Below are 20,174 nucleotides of genomic sequence, written 5' to 3' on the forward strand. Positions count from 1 at the left end.
CCTCTAACCCTCTCTGGCCTCTTCACGACCCCTCAGCCACCTCAAGACCCCTCTCTCCCCCCTCACTGCCCCTCCTCTTTCCCTTCACTGGCCTTCTATCCCTATTCTTCCTCTCTGTCCCCCCACCCTTCAGTGAGCTTTCTTGTCAGCCAGTCATTTTTATTGAGCACTTGCTATGTGCACAGCACTGTACAAAGCGCTTGGGAGAGTACAGTAAGACAGAGTTGGTAGACACATTTCCTGCCCACAGGGAGCTTACAGTCTAGACGGGGAGACGGATGTTAATATAAATTAATAGTAATAAAGTTTCCTTAAGCATTAATAGTAATGAAGTTTCCTTAAGCCTATCTCTTGGCTAAAATATCATTTTACATCCTCAATTGACCTCTAATAACCCATTCTGGATGATTCATCCGCGAATTTCTCCCATCCCTCTTGAATCTGCTGTTACTTTCCACCTTCACGCCTTGTTTTGGGGTGTGCTTTTTTATGGCAGTTGTTAAATGCACTCTACTAAGTGCTGGGGTAGATACAAGATAATCAGGTTGGATAGAGTCCCTAACCCACATAGGGTTTAAAGTCTAAATCCCCATTTTACAGATAAGGTAACTGAGGCACAGAGAGGGAAGTGACTTTTCTGTAGCAGGCAAGAAGCAAAGTCAGGATTAGAACCCAGGACATCAGGCCTAGGTTCTTTCCTGTTTCCCTAACCGACTCCCAGGGTTTACCTCTCTCTGCAGGAAAGTTTCCTCCCATCGATTTAGAACAAGCTTCACGTGGGAATTTCCATCCTGCTACGCTGGGGTTTGGTGAACTTCAGTTCTGAGTTCCAAGATTTTATAAAATGCAATCCCACCCGCTCTAAGCCACTACCTTTCCAGACCAAAAAGTCAGAATACCTCCAGTCCTTCCTCACAGGGTTATTTCTCTACCCGCTCTAAGCAACTCGGTTCCATATTTCTGTCCAATTCTACCGTGTCCTTCCTCTTCTCTGCCCACTGTAACTCAAAGTTCCAGGACAGTGACCAGGGAATGGCTCTAGATGCTTTGAGTGGGACGGTTGGTGGGAAGGAGGCCCCCTGGAAAAACAGACCCACGAGATCCACGGGGGCTTTTTATTAGTAATAATAATACTGATGGCATTTGTTAAGCACTTATAATGTTGCAAGCACTATTCTAAGCGCTGGGGTAGATACAAGGTAATCAGTTGTCCCAGGTGGGGCTCACAGTCTTATACAGATGAGGTAACTGAGGCAGAGAGATGTTAAGTGACTTGCCCAAAGTCAACCAGCAGACAAGTGGCAGAGGCAGGATTACAACCCACAACCTCTGACTCCCAAGCCCAGGCTCTTTCCACTAAGCCACGCTGCTTCTTTTTTTGAGCCGGCTGGCCCTGGGAGGGCCTTACCCAAAGGCCTCTGGGCTTCATATCAGCCAAGCTCCTTGTGGGCAGGGAATGTGTCTGCTTGTTGTTGTACTGTACTCTCCCAAGCGCTTAGTCCAGTGCTTGGCACACAGTCAGAGCTCAGTGAATACGATTGAATGAAAGAATGAATGTCAAACCTTCCCAGATTCCCACTATTTATGGAATGGGTCCTGTTTGCCGGGCTCTGCACAGTGAACTGTGGGGCATCACTGACATCTGCTGGAACCCGACCAGACCATACTTGGTTACTCTCTAACTTCCACCCCTGGCCTTTCTTTAACAAGAAGCCCCTCTCTCCCCTCTGTGCTCCTCTATCCCGTAGTAATAATAATAATTATAATAATAATAATGGTATTTGTTAAGCTCTTACTATGTCCTAGACGCTGTACTAAGCACTGGGGTGGACACAAGCAAATCGAGTTGGAACAATCCCTGTCTCACGTGGGGCTCAAAGTCTCAATCGCCATTTTGTAGATGAGGTAGCTGAGGCACAGAGAAGTCAAATGACTTACCCAAGGTCACAGAGCAGACAAGCGGCAGGGCTGGGATTAGAATCCATGACCTCCTAGGCCCGTGCTCTATTCACTATGCCACGCTGCTCTGCCCTTCATAACAATAATTAATAATGATGGTATTTGTTAAGCGCTTGCTATGTGTCTGGCACCGTACTAAGCGCTGGGGTGGATATAAGAAAATCGGGATGGAATAAACCTGTCTCCGAGATAACCTTTTGAACACAACGCACAGTCCGTAAAGTTTCCTTCCACAGTGCCACAGAGTTAATAGACATGATCCCTGCCTTCGAGAAGTTCACAATATAGCAAAGGAGACAGAGATTAAAATGAATTACTGGTAGGGGAAGCAAAGAGTATATATACAGAAAAGGTAAAGGGGTGCTGGGCCTGGAGTGAGTTGCAAAGTGCTTAGGTGTAAAGACTTGTATGCTTGGGTAGGGAGGAAAATAGGGTGGGGAGAGGAGTGATAAATCAGGGAAGGCTTCCTGGAGGAGGCATGGCTTTTAAGTTGGGCTTTGAAGATGGAGAGAGTGGTGGTCTGTCCAAAATGAAGCGGGAGGGAGAACCTGGCAGGAGGGAGGGCATGAGCTAGGGGGTTATGAATGAGAGACTTCTCAGCATTTATGTTTCAGTCAACCACTCAATCAATGAATGGTGTTTACTGAGCCATTACTGGGTGGGTAGCACTGTACTAAGGGCCTGGGAAAGGACAAGACAAGAGAGTTGGTGGGACCTGAGTTCTAACCTCAGCTCCGCCACTTACCTACTGGCTACACACTTCACCTCTCTGGGCCTCAGTTCCCTCATCTGCAAAATGGGGATTCAACCCCCGTTCTCCTTCCTACTTTGACGGTGAGCCCCATGAGGGTCTTGTAGATTTCATATCTACCCCAGCGCCCACTACGGTGCTTGACACATAGTAAGCTCTTAACAAATGCCACAGTTGTTCTTCTTATTGTTAGACCAGATCCCTACCCACTAGGAACTTACTCTGACTTTGGGGTGACAGACAGCGGCTGGCAAGGGCTTTCAAAGATCACCCCCTCTTTTTAACCTCTCACCACCATACCCCTAAAATGCCAACCAGTCTCCCCAACTCAACATTTGCAACCTGGCAAAGGTTTGGGTCTGAGCGGCTGCATTTAGGGCTAGAACTTTTCTAGCTGTCCGACTCAGTTCCACTGCTGACCTGCTCCCCTTCCCTCCCTCCCCCCGCCCCTCCACCCCCGGCCCTTCTGGTTTCTAGGCTTTTCTTTTCTTTTTTATGGTATTTGCTAAGCGCTTACTATGCATCGAGCACTGTTCTAAGTGTTGGTCCCCTTCGCTTCCTCCCTCCTACCCCCCACCCTCAGACCTCCCTCCCAGCCTGAGGGAGGGAACAGCCCTGTCTCTAACGTGTTTCCTTTCCTGGATCAGTCTAGTAAGAGGGTTAGGGGTTTCCCAGAATCCTCTCTGGTTCTCTCCCAGATCCTTCCCATAAGTATGTCTCTGCTCCATTCTTCCCCCTCATTCTCTCCTGGACCTCTCCTACCTCCCCTCTCGTCACTGGGCTTGAACAGGAATCCTTTCGATTTCCTTCCGCCGCACACTCTACTGCTGTCTTTCTCCACTCCAGTCCATACTTCACTCCGCTGCCTGGATCATCTTTCTAGAGAAACGTTCAGAGGTTGTCTATCCACCTCCATATCAAACAAAAACTCTTCACCACTGGCTATTAAGCTCTCCATCACATTGCCCTCTCCTACCTCAACTCGCTTCTCTCCTTCTACAATCCAGCCCACACATTTCACTCTTCTAATGCCAACCTCCTCACTGTTCCTCAATTTCACCTGTCTTGCCGCCGACCCCTGGCCTACTTCCTGCCCCTAGCCTGGGACACCCTCCCTTCTCAAATCTGACAGACAATGACTCTCCCCATCTTCAAAGCCTTATTTAAGGCACACCTCCTCCAAAAGGCCTTCCCAGACTAAGCCCCACTTTACCTCATCTCCCATTCCCTTCTGCATAGCCCTGACTTGCTCCACCCCGCACTGCCAGCCCCACACACTTAAGTATATATCTGCAATTTTATTTGTTGTTATGGATGTCTGTCTCCCCACCTCTAGACTGTGAGCTCGCTGTGGGCAGGGAATGTCGCTGTTTATTGTTGTATTGTACTTTCACAAGCAGTCAGTATAGTGCTCTGCACACAGTAAGTGCTTAATAAATATGATTGAATGAGTGAATGAATGCTTCCTTCCCCCTCATACTATAGTGCTTCTTTTGGCTCATCTGGGCTGGGCAGAGCTGGCCCACAGGGCGAGGAAGAATTTGAATCCGGCCCTAAGTCTGGGTAGGATATGTTTTCTGGCTTCAAATTGGGCCCTGACAGTAGTCAAGACCTGATAATAGAACGTGGGCAGAGAATGTGTCAACCAATCCACCGGCAATGTACCCTCCCAAGTGCTTAGAATGTGTTCTGCAAACAGTAAACGTTCGATAAATACTAATGGGTTGATTTTGATTTTTTTTATGGTATTTGTTAAGCGCTTACCATGTGTCAAACACTGTTCTAAGTACCAGGGTAAATTCAAGTTAATCAGGTTGGACACAGTCCGAAACCGACAAGGGGCTCACAATCTAAGTAGGAGGGAGAAGAGATATTTAATCCCCATTTTACAGTTGAGGAAACTGAGACACAAAGGAATTAAGTAACTTGCCCAAAGTCACGTAGTCACACAATTGGCAGAGTTGAGATTAGAACTCATGTCCTCTGACTCTCAGGCCAATGTTCTTTCCACTAGGCAATGATGGTTAGGTGCTTACTCTGTGCCAAACACTGTACTATGCTCTGGCGTCGGTACAAGATCAACAAGTAAAAGCCCAGTTCCCATCCCACCCAGAGAACACAGTCCAACTGGGGGAACGAGAAGGGGTATTTGCTCCCCAATTACATCCATGTATATATGCTTGTACATATTTATTACTCTATTTATTTATTTATTTATTTTACTTGTACATATCTATTCTATTTATTTTATTTTGTTAGTATGTTTGGTTTTGTTCTCTGTCTCCCCCTTTTAGATTGTGAGCCCACTGTTGGGTAGGGACTGTCTCTATATGTTGCCAATTTGTACTTCCCAAGAGCTTAGTACAGTGCTCTGCACACAGTAAGCGCTCAATAAATACGATTGATGATGATGATGATGATCCATGAGAAAACTGAGGCCCAGACTTGTCCAAAATCATTTAGCCAGCAGGTGGTAGAGCTAGGATTAGAACCCAGGTCCCCTTACTCCCGGTCCAGCACTGGCCTGGCCCCCAATGCTCCCCAGAGATCAGAGGTGATTTCTCTCCTACCTTAAGATTAGCCCTTTCTCAATAAATACTACTGATTGATTTCTTCTTGAATGCTCTTTCTCTTTTCAGATCACCCCAGGAAACTGAAAGAGTGTTTGACTTTCCCCCGCCCTTTATAGGTTTTGTTTGGGAAAGAGCCTTCTAACTGGAGAATACCAATTTTCCCTTGCGAGTGTCGGTGAAGACACAGAATTAGTGCTTTCTGCACTGGCCTTACTGCTCTGATTGCCCTGGTGCCCAGAGATCAGGTAGGGCTTTAAGGAGCTGAGTTGCTTTCTTCCTTCCCTTCAACCAACACACGCTCTCCAGATCCAGGAAAGACCAAATGCTTCCAGCTGAATCATTTGCCTAATTAATAATAATATTTGTTAAGGATTTACTATGTGCCAAGAACTATACCAAGCCCTGGGGTAGATACAAGTTCATTGGGTCCCCCATGGGGCTCACCATCTGGAGGAAGAACAGATATTGAATCCCCTCTTTACAGGTGAGGGAACTGAGGCCCAGACAAGTTGTGACTTGCCCCAAATCACACGGCAGGTACGTGGTGGAGGCAGAATTAGAACCCAGATCCTCTGACGCCCAGGCCCATGTTCTTTCCACTGAGCCACGTTTGTTTCCAGGTTCCTAGTTCCTAGTTTTTTTCTAGTTTTTTCTAGTTTTTTCTAGTTTTTTCCTAGTTTCCTAGTTCATGTTTCCTAGTTCCAGGGATGTTTTCTTTAACTTGGAAACCGTCTTCTTCCCTATCGGCAAATTCCGTGAAAATGGGAGAGGATGCAGGGGGGGTAAGGTCATAGGGGTGGGCTGGGGAGCCCAAATACCTCTTCTTCTTCAGCTGTTGCCTCACGAAGTTCCCAGTAGCCTGGTTCTGGAAAGTGTAATACTGGGCCCAGTAGATACAGATATCGACGTAGTTTCGGAGCAGCTCTATGATGGCCCGAAATCCCGCCGCGGTACTGAAATTCTCCGCTTCCTTGGCCCCCATCTCCCATGCGTATTTGGGGGGCAGGGAGGCTCTTGGATACCTGACTTTCAGGTGCTGTTGTGGGAGAAAAGGGTTTCTGTGAGTCAGGTGTGGAGTTTTGGAGGTTCTGTTGAATGAAAACCATTTCTACTCCTCTGGGTGAACCCAAAAAAAAATGGCAATTTCATTTTTTTTTTGGTAAGATTGGATTTAAGTTGATTTATGAGTCCATCCTAATTCTGCCATGGCAAACTTAACTGATCTTGCATATTTTAGGCTTGAAATGTCAATCTCGCCACGGTCAATAGAATTGTCAAGCGTTTGGGAAAGTGATTATCTGGGAGGATTGGTCAGCTTTAAATGGACCATAGGTACTTTTTTTTCGTGGTCAGGAATGGTTTGTGGTAAGCACTGAGGTCAATCCATTACACCAACTTAAGAAAATCCCAAAGAATCAGGTGTTCCTTGCCCACAGGGAGCTTACAATCCAATATTTATGGATGGTGGAATCAGAGTAAATCATTAAATCATCAGTTGACTATGCATACACAGTAAAGTGCTGAAGATGGTATAAATAGTAGAAGTATCAGAGGTAGTAGCACTTATGTATACATCTGAAATATATTTTAATGTCTCCCCCTCTAGTCTGGAAGCTCGTTGTGGGCAAGGATCCTGTCTACCAACTCTGTTGTTGTACTCTAAAGTGCTTAATACAGTGCTCTGAACACAGTAAGCGCTCAATACATACTATCGATAGATTGATTGATAATAGTGGTAGTAGTTAGTAGTAGTAGCAGCAGTGCTTATTGAACGCCCACTTGGTGCGGAGCACCAAACTAGGTGCTCGGAAGAACAGAATAAAGAACCAATCGATCCATCCATGGTATTTGTTGAGTGCTTACTGTGTGCCGAGCACTGTACGAAGCGCTTGGGAAAGTACAGTACAACAGAGTAGGTAGAAATACTCCCTGCCCATAAGAAGCTAACAGTCTAGAAATATGTACATATCTTTAAATTATAGATTATAAATTATTTTTTATTCATATTAACATCTGTCTCCCCCTCTAGACTGTAAGTTTGTTGTGGTCAGGGAACGTGTCTGCTAATTCTGTTGTTTTGCACTCTCCCATACTCTTAGTACAGCACTCAATAGATGCTCAATAAATATGATTGATTGACTGAGGAGACAGACATGAATATAAATTAATAAATTGCATGCTTGTACATAAGCGCTGTAGGACCGGAAAGAAATCCAAGGGGAATGGCCCCTTGGATTGAATTAAGAGGTGATTTCTCTCCTACTTTAAGATTAGCCCTTTCTCAATAAATACTACTGATGGATTTCTTCTTGAATGTTCTTTCTCTTTTCAGATAACCCCAGGAAACTGAAAGAGTGTTTGACTTTCCACCGCCCTTTATAGGTTTTGTTTGGGACAGAGCCTTCTAACCAGAGAGTACCAATTTTCCCTTTGAGTGTCGGTGAAGACACAGAATTAGGGATTTTAAGGGGATGGGAACTGGAGAGGGTCAAGTTTTAAAAACCACTTAAACCAGAAAGCCACCATTTTAGGGTTCTTTCAGTCCTAATAATAAATGTGGTATGTTAAGCACTAACTTTGTGCTAAGCAGTGTACTAAGCTTGGGGAAAATATAAGATAATCAGGTCGGACACAGTCACTGTCCCACGTGGGTTCTGTGCTCTAAGGAGAAGGGAGGACAGGTATCGAATCCCCATTTCACAGATGAAGAAACGGAGAAACCGAAAAGTCAAGTGAATCGCCCAAGGTGTCTCAGCAGGCAAGTGGCAGAGCCGGGATGAGAACCCAGGTCCTCTCACTCCCAGGCCCGGGCTCTTTCCACTCTCAGCCAATAGTATTTATTGAGCACTTACTATGTGCAGAGCACTGTACACGGGCATCCTCCCCCTGGCCTGGAATGCCCTCCCTCCATACATCCACCAAGCTAGCTCTCTTCCTCCCTTCAAAGCCCTACTGAGAGCTCACCTCCTCCGGGAGGCCTTCCCGGACTGAGCCCCCTTTTTCCTCTCCTCCTCCCCTTCCCATAGACCCCCTCCCCCAGCCTACCCCCTTCCCCTCCCCACACTACTTGTGTTTATACATACTTATTACTCTATTTTATTAATGATGTGTATATAGCAATAATTCTATTTATTCTGTTGGCATTGACACCTGTCTACTTGTTGTGTTAGGGGTTTTTTTGTCTGTCTCCCCCTTCTAGACCGTTGTTAGGTTATTACTCTATTTTATTAATGATGTGTATATAGCAATAATTCTATTTATTCTGTTGGCATTGACACCCGTCTACTTGTTGTGTTAGGGGGTTTTTTGTCTGTCTCCCCCTTCTAGACCGTTGTTAGGTTGGGACCGTCTCTATTGGTTGCCGATTTGTACTTCCCAAACGCTTCGTACAGTGCTCTGTACACATTAAGCGTTCAATGAATGAATGAAGGGGGTTATCCGAGGGATCTTTCCCCCTGGCCCCGATGACAAGGAGGGAAGGCGGGACCCAGGCGTCCGGCTCGTCCAGCCCCAAATAGGAAACGAAACTAATGGGGAGGCAGGCCGGGCGGGGGCAGGACCCAGATGTCCGGCTCGCCCAGCCCCAAGCAGGAAACGAAACTGATGGGGAGGCAGGCCTGGGGGACGCTCAGAGCAGCCAGGTAGCCTGACAGCTCCGCAGCCAACACCTCTCTCCTCCCTCAGAGCCCCTCACCCTTCTCTGCAGCCCCCTGCCCGACCCCCTTTCTTTTGGTGGGGATGGAGCGGAGGCTGGTGGCGGACATGCATCCTCGGGAGCTGGACGGGTTCATCGCAGCGGTCCTGCTGCCGGACACGAAGTTCCGGACCCAGATCCGCCAGGCCGTCCGGGATATCTGCGAGTTCCTCAAGCAGAGGGGCTTCCGAGATGCCCGCCCGCCCGTCCGCGTCCTCAAAGTCGTCAAGGTGACACCGGGACAGGACACGACCGGACGGGACCGGACAGTACTGGGACCAGACAGGACAGGACTGGGACTGGACAGGGACCGACATGACTGGGCAGGACCGGACAGGAGTGGGACCGGACAGAACCGGGACCAGACAGGACTGGGACCAGACAGGACCGGACAGGACAGGACTGGGACTGGACAGACACCGACAGGACAGGACAGGCACCTGTATATATGTATGTACGTATTTATTACTCTATTTATTTATTTATTTTACTTGTCCATATCTATTCTATTTATTTTATTTTGTTAATATGTTTTGTTTTGTTCCCTGTCTCCCCCTTCTAGACTGTGAGCCCACTGTTGGGTAGGGACCGTCTCTATATGTTGCCAACTTGTACTTTCCCAAGCGCTTAGTACGGTGTTCTGCACATAGTAAGTGCTCAATAAATACGATTGATTGATTGATTGATTGATTGACAGGACCAGACAGGGAGCGACAGGACAGGACAGGACCGGACAGGAGTGGGACCGGACAGGGACTGACAGGACAGGACAGAACAGGAGTGGGACCGGACAGAACCGGGACCAGACAGGACTGGGACCAGACAGGACCGGACAGGACAGGACTGGGACTGGACAGACACCGACAGGACAGGACAGGCACCTGTATATATGTATGTACGTATTTATTACTCTATTTATTTATTTATTTTACTTGTCCATATCTATTCTATTTATTTTATTTTGTTAATATGTTTTGTTTTGTTCCCTGTCTCCCCCTTCTAGACTGTGAGCCCACTGTTGGGTAGGGACCGTCTCTATATGTTGCCAACTTGTACTTTCCCAAGCGCTTAGTACGGTGTTCTGCACATAGTAAGTGCTCAATAAATACGATTGATTGATTGATTGATTGATTGACAGGGCCAGACAGGGAGCGACAGGACAGGACAGGACCGGACAGGAGTGGGACCAGACAGGGACTGACAGGACAGGACAGGAGTGGGACCGGACAGAACCAGGACCAGACAGGACAGGACAGGACCAGACAGGACAGGACCGGACAGGACTCAGACAGGACTGGGACCAGACAGGACCGGACAGAACAGGACTGGGACTGGACAGGGACCGACAGGACAGGACTGGACAGGACAGGACCAGACAGGGACTGACAGGACAGGACCGGACAGGAGTGGGACCAGACAGGGACTGACAGGACAGGACAGGAGTGGGACCAGACAGGGACTGACAGGACAGGACAGGACCGGACAGGAGTGGGACCGTACAGGAGCGGGACCAGCCAAGACAGGACAGGACCAGACAGGACAGGACCGGACAGGACTCGGACAGGACTGGGACCAGACAGGACAGGACTAGGACCGGACTGGACCGGACCAGGCAGGACAGGACAGGACTGGGACTGGACAGGGACGGACAGGACTGGGACCAGACAGGCCTGGACAGGACTGGGACCAGACAGGATTCGGACCAGACACAACAGGACAGGACTGGGACCGGACAGGGACTGGAGACGGACCAGACCGGACAGCGTCGAGGCGGGGGAGCATCATGGGAGGTCAGCGATGGGGGGCAGGACCAGAGAGAGGGGTGGCCCAGTGGCCAGAGCCCGGGCTAGGCCGCCACAGGTCGGGGGTTCGAATCCCGCCTCCGCCACCTGTCTGCTGGGTGGCCTTGGGCCAGTCGCTTTACTTCTCCAGGCTTCAGTGACCTCATCTGGAAAATGGAGGGATCAAGACTGTGGTCAATGTGACTACCTTGTAAGGCCCCCAGCGCTTCGGAGGGACGGGGCGTTCGGAGGCTCTGGGGATGAAGCCATTACATCGTTTCTTCCTTCTTACCTTCCTTCCTCCCTTCCTTTAATGACATTCTTCCTTCCTCTTCAGGGAGGGTCATCGGGCAAAGGCACTTCCCTGAAAGGTGGTTCCGACGCCGACCTGGTGGTGTTCGTCAGCTCCCTCCAAAGCTACCAGCAACAACTCAGGGACCGGAGAGAGATCCTCCAGGAAATCATGAAGCAGCTGCAAATCTGGGAAAAAGAGCAACGGTTACGAGTGAAATTTCAGATCTCAAGGCATGACAACCCTCGGGTGCTCAGTTTTCAACTGATGTCAGGAGACGGCAGAGAATGGGTGGACTTTGATGTCCTGCCAGCCTACGATGCCTTGGGTGAGAGCCCACTGAAGTAGAAGTAGTAGTAATAGTAGCAGCATAGCTTAGTGGAAAGAGCACAGGCTTGGGAGTCAGAGGACGTGGGTTCTAATCCCGACTCTGCCATTTGCTATATCACCTTAGGCAAGCCACTTAACTTCCCTGTGCCTCAATTACCTCATCTGGTAAGCGCTTGGTACAATGCTCTGCACACAGTAAGCGCTCGATAAATACGATTGAATGAATGTAAAACGGGGATTAAGACATTGAGTTCCACGTGGGACAACCTGATGGCCTTGTATCTACCCCAGCGGTTAGAACAGTGCTGGGCACATAGTAAGAGCTTAAGCCTTGACTCGCTCCCTTTATTCATTCCCCCCTCCCAGCCCCATAGCATTTGTGTACATATCTTTAATTCATTTATTTATATTAATATCTGCTTCCCCCTCTAGACTGTAAGCTCATTTTGTGGCAGGGATTGTGTCTGTTTATTGTTATTTTGTACGCTCCCAAGTGCTTAGTACAGTGCTGTGCACACTGTAAGCAATCAATAGGATTGATGCCTTGGGTGATGCCTAGTAGTACTAGTACTACAAGCAGTACTACTAGCAGTAGTACTAGTAGTAGTAGAAATTAATCAATAATATTTATCGAGTACTCACTGTGTGCAGACCACTGAACTGAGCGCTTAGTATAGGATGCGTTGGTAAACACGTTCCCTGCCCCAACAAGGTAGAGTAGAAGTAGATTAGTGAGGTGAGGTAGCCGTGGGTGAGCTGACTGAGGACTTTGAAGCCAATGGTAAGGAGTCTCTGTTTGATAGATTGATGTCCCACCCACCCATAGTTCAGCTGTGGTGTGGTGAGCATAGCCTTATTATTATTATTATTAATATAATTATTAATAATAATAATTGTGGTATTTGCACTGTTCTAAGCACTGGGATAGATTCAAGGTAGTCAAGTTGGGACTGGTCCCTGTCCCAGATGAGGCTCCCAGTCTTGATCCCCATTTTACAGATGAGGTAACTGAAGCACCGAGAAGTGAAGTGACTGGCCCCAGGTCACACGGCAGACAGGTGGCAGAGCCGGGATTAGAACTCACGACCTCTGACTCCCGGGCCCGTGCTCGTTCCACCAGGCCACGCTGCTTCTCTCTAAGGAGGCAACACTTGGTGCAGTGCTTTGCATGGGGCAAGCGCCCTCCAGTTGCTTACCATTTAATGGGGGAGACAGACATAAGCAATTTACAACTAGAAGGGGTAAGCGGACTGATTCCTGGGGTGGGAATTCTATTCCCACTAAGCTTCCCAGGTTTTCTCTTTCACTATGTAGGATGCCTGATGTGGATAAGCAAGCTCATTCCAGCCCAGAGCTAGCTGCAGTCTAGTGGGGACAACTGAATTCATTTATTCATTCAGTCCATCAGTCAGTCAGTCATATGTATTGAGCACTTACTGTGTGCAGAGCACTGTACTAAGAGCTTGGGAGAGCCCAATACAACAATAAACAGACACATTCCCTGCCCACAACGAATTTACAGTCTAGAGGGAGGGTATTGGCTTGGAGGGAAATTCTGGAATAATAATAATAATAATGGCATTTATTAAGTGCTTACTATGTGCAAAGCACTGTTCTAAGCACTGGGGAGGTTACAAGGTGATCAGGTTGTCCCACGGGGGGCTCACAGTCTTAATCCCCATTTTACAGATGAGGTAACTGAGGCACAGAGAAGTTAAGTGACTTGCCCAAAGTCACACGGTTGACAATTGGCAGAGCCGGGATTTGAACTCATGACCTCTGACTCCAAAGCCCCTGCTCTTTCCACTGAGCCACGCTGCTTCTCTATATACTTGTGTATATATGTACATAGTAATAATTCTATTTCTTTATATTAACGATGTGTATACATCTATAACTCTATACTGATGCTATCGACGCCTGTTAACTTGTTTTGATGTCTGTCTCCCCCCTTCTAGACTGTGAGCCTGTTGTGGGCAGGGACTGTCTCTATTTGTCGCTGAATTGTACCTTCCAAGCACTTAGTACAGTACTCTGTACACACTAAGTGCTCAATAAATACGACTGAATTGACTGAATAAGGGAGAGCAGGTACTTAATCCCCATTTTGCAGCCAGGATTAGAACTCAGGTCCTCTAACTCCCAGGCCTGGAATCTTTCCACTAGGCCACATAGCTTCTGGGTACTGTTTCACCTTCCAGATGTAATAATTGTGATATTTGTTAAGTGCTTTCTGTGTTCTAAGCACTGTGCTAATCCCTAGGATCGATACAATACAGTCAGATAGCATCCCCGTCCCACACGGGGCTCACTGTCTGAGTAGGAGGAAGGTCAGGTATTGAATCCCCGTTTTACAGATGAGGAAACCGAGCCTTCCGAGAAGTGAAGTGACTTGCCGAAGGCCACACAGCAGTTAAGTGGCAGAGCTGATATTAGAACCCAGATCCTAAAATCACCTAGATGTGTTTGTTTTCCACACCAGGTCAGATAACTGCGAATTTCGTAAAGCCTAAACCTGAGATCTATATTGAACTCATAAAGGCCTGCAATATTGGGGGCGAATTCTCTACCTGCTTCACTGAGCTGCAGAAGAAATTTCTCACAGAACGCTGCACCAAGCTGAAGAGTCTGATCCGTCTGGTGAAGTACTGGTATATTCAGGTAGGGTAACCGATCAATCGATCCCAGGGCCCCTCCCTCCTCCTCTCAATCAGTCAATCAATCAGTGGAATTTACTGATAATAATAATAATGATGGCATTTATTAAGCGCTTACTATGTGCAAAGCACTGTACTGAGCCCTTACTAGGTGTAGAGCATTGCCCTAAGTGCTCCGGAAAGTACAATAGAGTTGATAGGCACTCTCCCTGCCCACGAGAAGCTCACAGTCTGGAGGGTGGAGCAGACCTTAAAATAGATTAGCAGAGAAGCAGTGTGGCCTAGTGGAAGGACCCTGGGCCTGTGGGTCAGAATAATGATGGTATTTGTTAAGCGCTTACTATGGGCAAAGCACTGTTCTAAGCGTTGGGGGGATACAAAGTGATCAGGTTGTCCCACGTGGGGCTCACAGTCTTCACCCCCATTTTACAGATGAGGTAACTGAGGCACAGAGAAGTGAAGTGACTTGCGCAAAGTCACACAGCTGACAAGTGGCAGAGCCAGGAATAGAACCCATGACCTCTGACTTCCAAGCCCGGGCTCTTTCCACTGAGCCACGCTGCTTCTCCAAGTCAGAAGACTTGGATTTTAATCCCAACTCTGTCAATTGGTTGCTAGGTGACCTTGGGCAAGTGACTGAACTTTCCTGGGCCTCAGTTTCCTCAACTGTAAAAAATAACGGGGATTCAAAACCTGTTCTCCTTCCCACTTAGACCGTGAGCCTCGCGTGTCGCAGGGACCGTGTCCGACCTGATTAACTTGTATCCTCCTCGTTCTTAGAACAGTGCTTGACGCATAGTGAGCGTTTAACAAAAATAACAACAATAATGATAATTTACAGAAAGGTGATTCAAACTGGTGGCCGAAGCAAACGCTGGGAGTCAACTGGGCATTTCTTCTTTCTGAGGTCGTCTGACTCTTCCCATTATTATTATTGCTATTATTATTAGGAGGAGGAGGAGGAGGAGGAGTGGTGGTAGTAATAGTGTAATACTAATAATAATGATGGTATTTGTTAAGCGCTTACTATGTGCCTCACCTACCTCCTGCCTCTGTCCCGGAATGCCCTCCCTCCTCAAATCCAACAGACAATGACTCTCCCCCGACCCGCTTCAAAGCCTTATCATGGGCCCATTTCCTTCAAGAGGTCTTCCCTGACTAAGCCCTCCTTTCCTCTTCTCCCACACCCTTATGCGTCGCCCCGACTTTGCTCCCGTGTTCACTCACCCCTCACAGCCCCACGGCACTTACATCCATATCTGTCATTTATTTATATTAACATTTGTCTCCCTCCCCACCCAAGACTCTAAGCTCATTGTGGGAAGGGAATGTATCCGTTTCTTGTTGTAGCGGACTCTCCCGTTCATTCATTCATTCAATTGTATTTATTGAGCGCTTACTGTGTGCAGAGCACTGTACTAAGCGCTTGGGAAGTACAAGTTGGCAACATATAGAGACGGTCCCTACCCAACAAGGGGCTCACAGTCTAGAAGGGGGAGACAGACAACAAAACGAAGCCTATTAACGGAATAAAATAAATAGAATAGTAAATATGTACAAGTAAAATAGAGTAATAAATCTGTACAAACATATATACAGGAGCGGTGGGGAGGGGAAGAAGGTAGGGTGGGGGGGGTGGGGAGGGGGAGAGGAAGGAGGGGGCTCAGTCTGGGAAGGCCTCCTGGAGGAGGTGAGCTCTCAGTAGGGCTTTGAAGGGAGGAAGCGCTTGCTTGGTATGGTTCTCTGCATATGGTAAACGCTCAATACGTACAGTTGAATGAATAAATGAATGAATGAATAGCAGTCTTTTCTTCCCTCAGTGCAAGGAGAAACTCCAGAACAGCAGGTCCCTGCCCCCTAAGTACGCCCTGGAGCTCTTGACCGTCTATGCCTGGGAGAAAGGGAGCCAGAGTACAGCGTTCGAAACAGCTGAGGGCTTCCGAACCGTTCTGGAGCTGGTCAAACGCTATAAGGAACTCCTGATCTACTGGACAGTCTACTATGACTTTGCGAACGCCATCATTGGAGACTTCTTGAGGAAACAGCTCCGTAAAACCAGGTTCTAATCCCATCTGTTGGCTAAGCAGTATGGCGCAGTGGATAGAACATGGGCCCAGGAGTCAGAAGGCCCTGGGTTCTAATCGCGGCTCCGCCGCTTGTCTGCTGTGTAACCTTGGGCAAGTCACTTCGTTTCTCTGGGCCTCAGTTACCTCATCTGTAAAATAGGGATTAAGAGCGTGACCCCCATGTAGGACAGAGGCTAACCCGATTTGCTTGTATTCATTCACTCAATCATATTTATTGAGCGCTTACTGTGTGCAGTGCACTGTACTAAGCGCTTGGAAAGTACAAGTTGGCAACATATGGAGATGGTCCCTACTATGAGACGGGCTCACGGTCTAGAAGGGGGAGACGGACAACAAAACAAAACATGTAGACAGGCTTGTATCTATCGCAGCACTTAGAACAGCGCCTGGCTCATAGTGCTTAGCAAAAAACACAGTTAATATTATTATTATTATTATTATTCTCCCTTCCCTGCTCCCCAATCAACCCGTCAAGTAATGAGGGTTCCAAGCCGGGGAAATCCAGCGGATTTGGGGTTCAGCCACCACCCCCACGCCCGGGGGGGTGGTTCATTCTACCCGTAGCAGGCCAGGATTCCCCGCGGAGGAAAATGAATCGAGGAAAAGCATTTATTGAGCACCTCCTGTGTGTTGTGCTGAGCACTCGGGTGAGTCCAAAAGAATTAGCAGATCTGATCCCCGCCCTCAAGGAATAATAATAATAATAATAATAATAATAATTGTGGTATCTGTACCAGGGACCGTACTAAGCACTGAGGTGAACAGAAGAGAATAAGGTTGGACACAGTCCCCATCTCACGTGGGGCTTAAGCTTAGTACAGTGCTGTACAGACAGTAAGCGCTCAATAATTACGATTGAATGAATGAATCCCCATTTTACAGATGAGATAACTGAGGCCCAGAGAAGTGAAGTGACTTGCCCAAAGTCACAAGGAGCTGACAATCCAGAAATGCAGGAGGCCGGGGGTGGGCGGAAACTAAGCATCTCTGTCTGAGGAGAGGGAGGCTTTAAAGGGGCTTCCACCAGGGTTGGGGGGTGGGGGCGGCTGGCAGGTGGGAGGCCTGGTTCCCTCCCGCTTGGGGAGAAGTTTTCACCGATTCCGCCTCTTCCCGTTGGACCTCAGGCCCGTCATCCTGGACCCAGCCGACCCAACCGGAGATGTAGGAGGAGGGTTGAATTGGAATTGGCAACTGCTTGCAAAGGAAGCTGAGATCTGGTGCACCAGATGGGATGTGAAGCCCTGGAATGTCCCGGTGAGAGACTAAGGAGCGAATGAATAAGCCCCGTGCCTAACAATAATAATAACAAAGACTCCGTGCCATGGACTAAGATAAATTCAAGACCATCAGACCAGACATGGGCCCTGTCCCACATAGGGCTACCGATCTTAAAGGGAACGAGAGGGAGGACTTCAATCCCCATTTTCCAGAGAAGGTAACTGAGGGCCAGAGGATTTCGGTGATTTGCCCAAGGTCACCCTGCAGGCCCGTGGCGGAGCTGGGATTGGAACGTAGGTCTTCTGAATCCCAGTCCCCTGCTCTATCCACTAGGCTATGCTGCATCTGATCTCTTTAACAGTGAGGGTTCTTTTCCACCGGTAATTTTGCTCGATAACAGGCATCTTGGGGGATGGGGCAACATGCTGTGCAGTGTCCAAGCTCAAGTCCCAGCCCCCTGCCCTCTGTCTCCAGGCTTCCAAACTGATGCCACCAGAGTAGGTGTTTTGAACTCCTCTTGACGCAGGGGCCCTCTGCCTACTAACACGTCTATGGGGTTTGCCAGGGCAGTGGGCAGGGAGTCCTTAGAACCTCCAACTTCCAGCTCTCAGCCTGGATGAATCGGATGATTCCTTAGTCATTCCCAGAGACAACACTGGGAATGGCTCTGGGGAAATGGCAGGGACCAGGAAAGCTTCCCTCCCTCTCCTTCCTTCCTTGTCCTCCCATCCTTCCCTCCCTCCTTCCTCCTTTCCTCCCACCCATCCATCTTCCTCCCTTCCTCCATCCTTCCCTCTCCTCCTATCCTCCCTCCCTCCCTCCCTCCATCCTTGCCCTCTCTCCTTCCATCCTTCTCTCCCTCAATGCCACCCCTCCATTTACCATTTCCTGGCCTAGGTGTTGGCCCTCCTACTGGGCCTGTTGGCATTTTGGGAACCGTGACTGAGCGCACTGTCATCTTCCTCTCACGCTCACTGATGCAGGACCCAGGTCTTCCGAGAACAGGAAAATCTCCGAGCCTTGGCTCTGAGCGAGACCCAGAGTACAAAAATGAAAACTACGGGTGGTGGGGGGGGTGGGGGGGGGGGGGCACCAATCCAGTGCTAAGACCACTTCCAAAGACCGTGTCTGCCTTCCCGCTTCAGATGAAGTAGACACCGGAAAAAAGCAGAAGCCACCTTTTAACCTCTAATCCAAGGACTCCTTTGATTAACTTGCCTTGTGCCTTTGGAAACCTCTCTCACAAGGTCATTACGCACAGCGAGGAGTCATCCTGCTGGCTGTTATGATCTGCTCCGGCCAGCCTCCCCAGAAGAGTCTCCGCTGGAGGATTTGGCATGGACTGGGAGGTCTTAGGGGTCAGGACACGGAGACCTGCATTGTTACGACGCAACTTCTGCCTTCGGTCAATGGAGACAGAGGGTCTGTTCATCCACTCCACTCTTAGTACAGTGCTCTGCACACTGCAAGCACTAAATAATTATGATTGCTTAGAACAGTGCTTGGCACATAGTAAGCGCTTACCAAATGCCATCATTATTGTTGCTATATTACTAAATTGTAAACTCCTTGAGGACAGGGTTCCTGCCTTCCAACTCTGCTGTACTCTCCCAACTGTACCACATTGCTCTGCATGCGGTGGGCGCTCAAGAAATATTACGGAGTGCTCGACTGATTCTCCAAACCTGTCCCGGCTGCCGGGTGGGCCAAATGTAATACATAATAAAGCGTTTTGGCTCCTACCGGGGAGTGGTGTGAACGCTTTGTCCTTCTGCTGGTGCCAAGAGTAAGGAGGACAGAGACGCAGGGCAGAAGAGCAGGGACAGAGGGAGGGGAGGCTGAACTGCTTCCAGGCCCTGGGGGGGAGGGCTTCCCGGAGGAGGTGCAGATGGAATGTGTGCCTGTGAGTGGGTGTGTGTTTGCATTCGTGCGTATGTGGGAGAGGGAGCTGGCTGAGCAGGGAAGAAAAAAGGTGATGACCCGTGAAGGAGAAGTGGGGGAACTGGGATTTCCGAGGATGGGGGGCTGGGGTCAGATTGATCTTAGTGCAGGGTGATCTTAGTGAGGCCCAGTGAGGAGGTTAGCGACGGCAGAGTGGAGTGGAGTGTGCGGGCTGGGCTGGAGAAGGAGAAAAGGGAAGTGAGGTAGGAGGGGAAAAGGTGGCGGAGAGTTTTGAAGCCAATAGTGAGGAGTTTTAGTTTCGTGTGAAGGTTGATAGGCAACCACTGGAGATTTTTGAGGAGGGGGGTGACATATCCAGAGCTCTTCTGTAGAAAGATAATCTGGGCAGCAGAGTGAAGTATAGACTGAAGTGAGGAGAGACAGGAGGTTGGGAGATCAGAAAGGAGGCCGATGCAGTAATCCAGTCAGGATAGGATGAGAGACTGTACCAGCAAGGTAGTGTTTTGGATGGAGAGGAAAGGGCGGATTTTGGCGATGCTGTGGAGGTGAGACCGGCAGGCTTTGGGGTCAGATTGGATGTGTGGGGTGAATGAGGGAGCGGAGTCAAGGATGACACCAAGGCTGCTTGTGAGACGGGAAGGATGGTAGTGCCGTCTACAGTGATGGGGAAGTCAGGGAGATGGGGCTCACAGTCTCAACCCCCGTTTCACAGATGAAGGAACTGAGGCCTAGAGACGTGAAGTGACTTGCCAAAGGTCACACAGGAGACAAGTGGCGGTGCCGACATTAGAACCCATGACCTTCTGACGCCCAGGCCCGGGATCTGTCCACTAGGCCATGCTGCTGGAGCGATTCACAGCGGCAGGTGACACTGCGGAGGGGCTGGGGGTGGGGGGCCGGGAGGGGCGGCACGTAGGGGTGGGTGTCCCG

The 20,174-nt window shown here is 48.9% G+C and overlaps 1 protein-coding gene across 1 annotated transcript; it reads left to right on the top strand.

Annotated features, from left to right (window-relative positions):
• The first annotated feature begins 8,873 nt into the window (after window positions 1–8,873).
• OAS1 (2'-5'-oligoadenylate synthetase 1) lies at window positions 8,874–19,084 on the top strand. The gene is made up of 6 exons (XM_038763804.1): window positions 8,874–9,207; window positions 11,096–11,378; window positions 13,863–14,041; window positions 15,858–16,096; window positions 17,249–17,378; window positions 18,590–19,084. Exons 1-6 carry the CDS (start codon window positions 9,022–9,024, stop codon window positions 18,629–18,631), a joined length of 1,059 nt encoding a protein of 352 aa, XP_038619732.1. The 5' UTR covers window positions 8,874–9,021; the 3' UTR covers window positions 18,632–19,084.
• Window positions 19,085–20,174: the final 1,090 nt, after the last annotated feature.

The sequence above is a fragment of the Tachyglossus aculeatus genome, chromosome 21 (assembly GCF_015852505.1).
Source record: "Tachyglossus aculeatus isolate mTacAcu1 chromosome 21, mTacAcu1.pri, whole genome shotgun sequence".
Taxonomy (NCBI): Eukaryota; Metazoa; Chordata; class Mammalia; order Monotremata; family Tachyglossidae; genus Tachyglossus; species Tachyglossus aculeatus.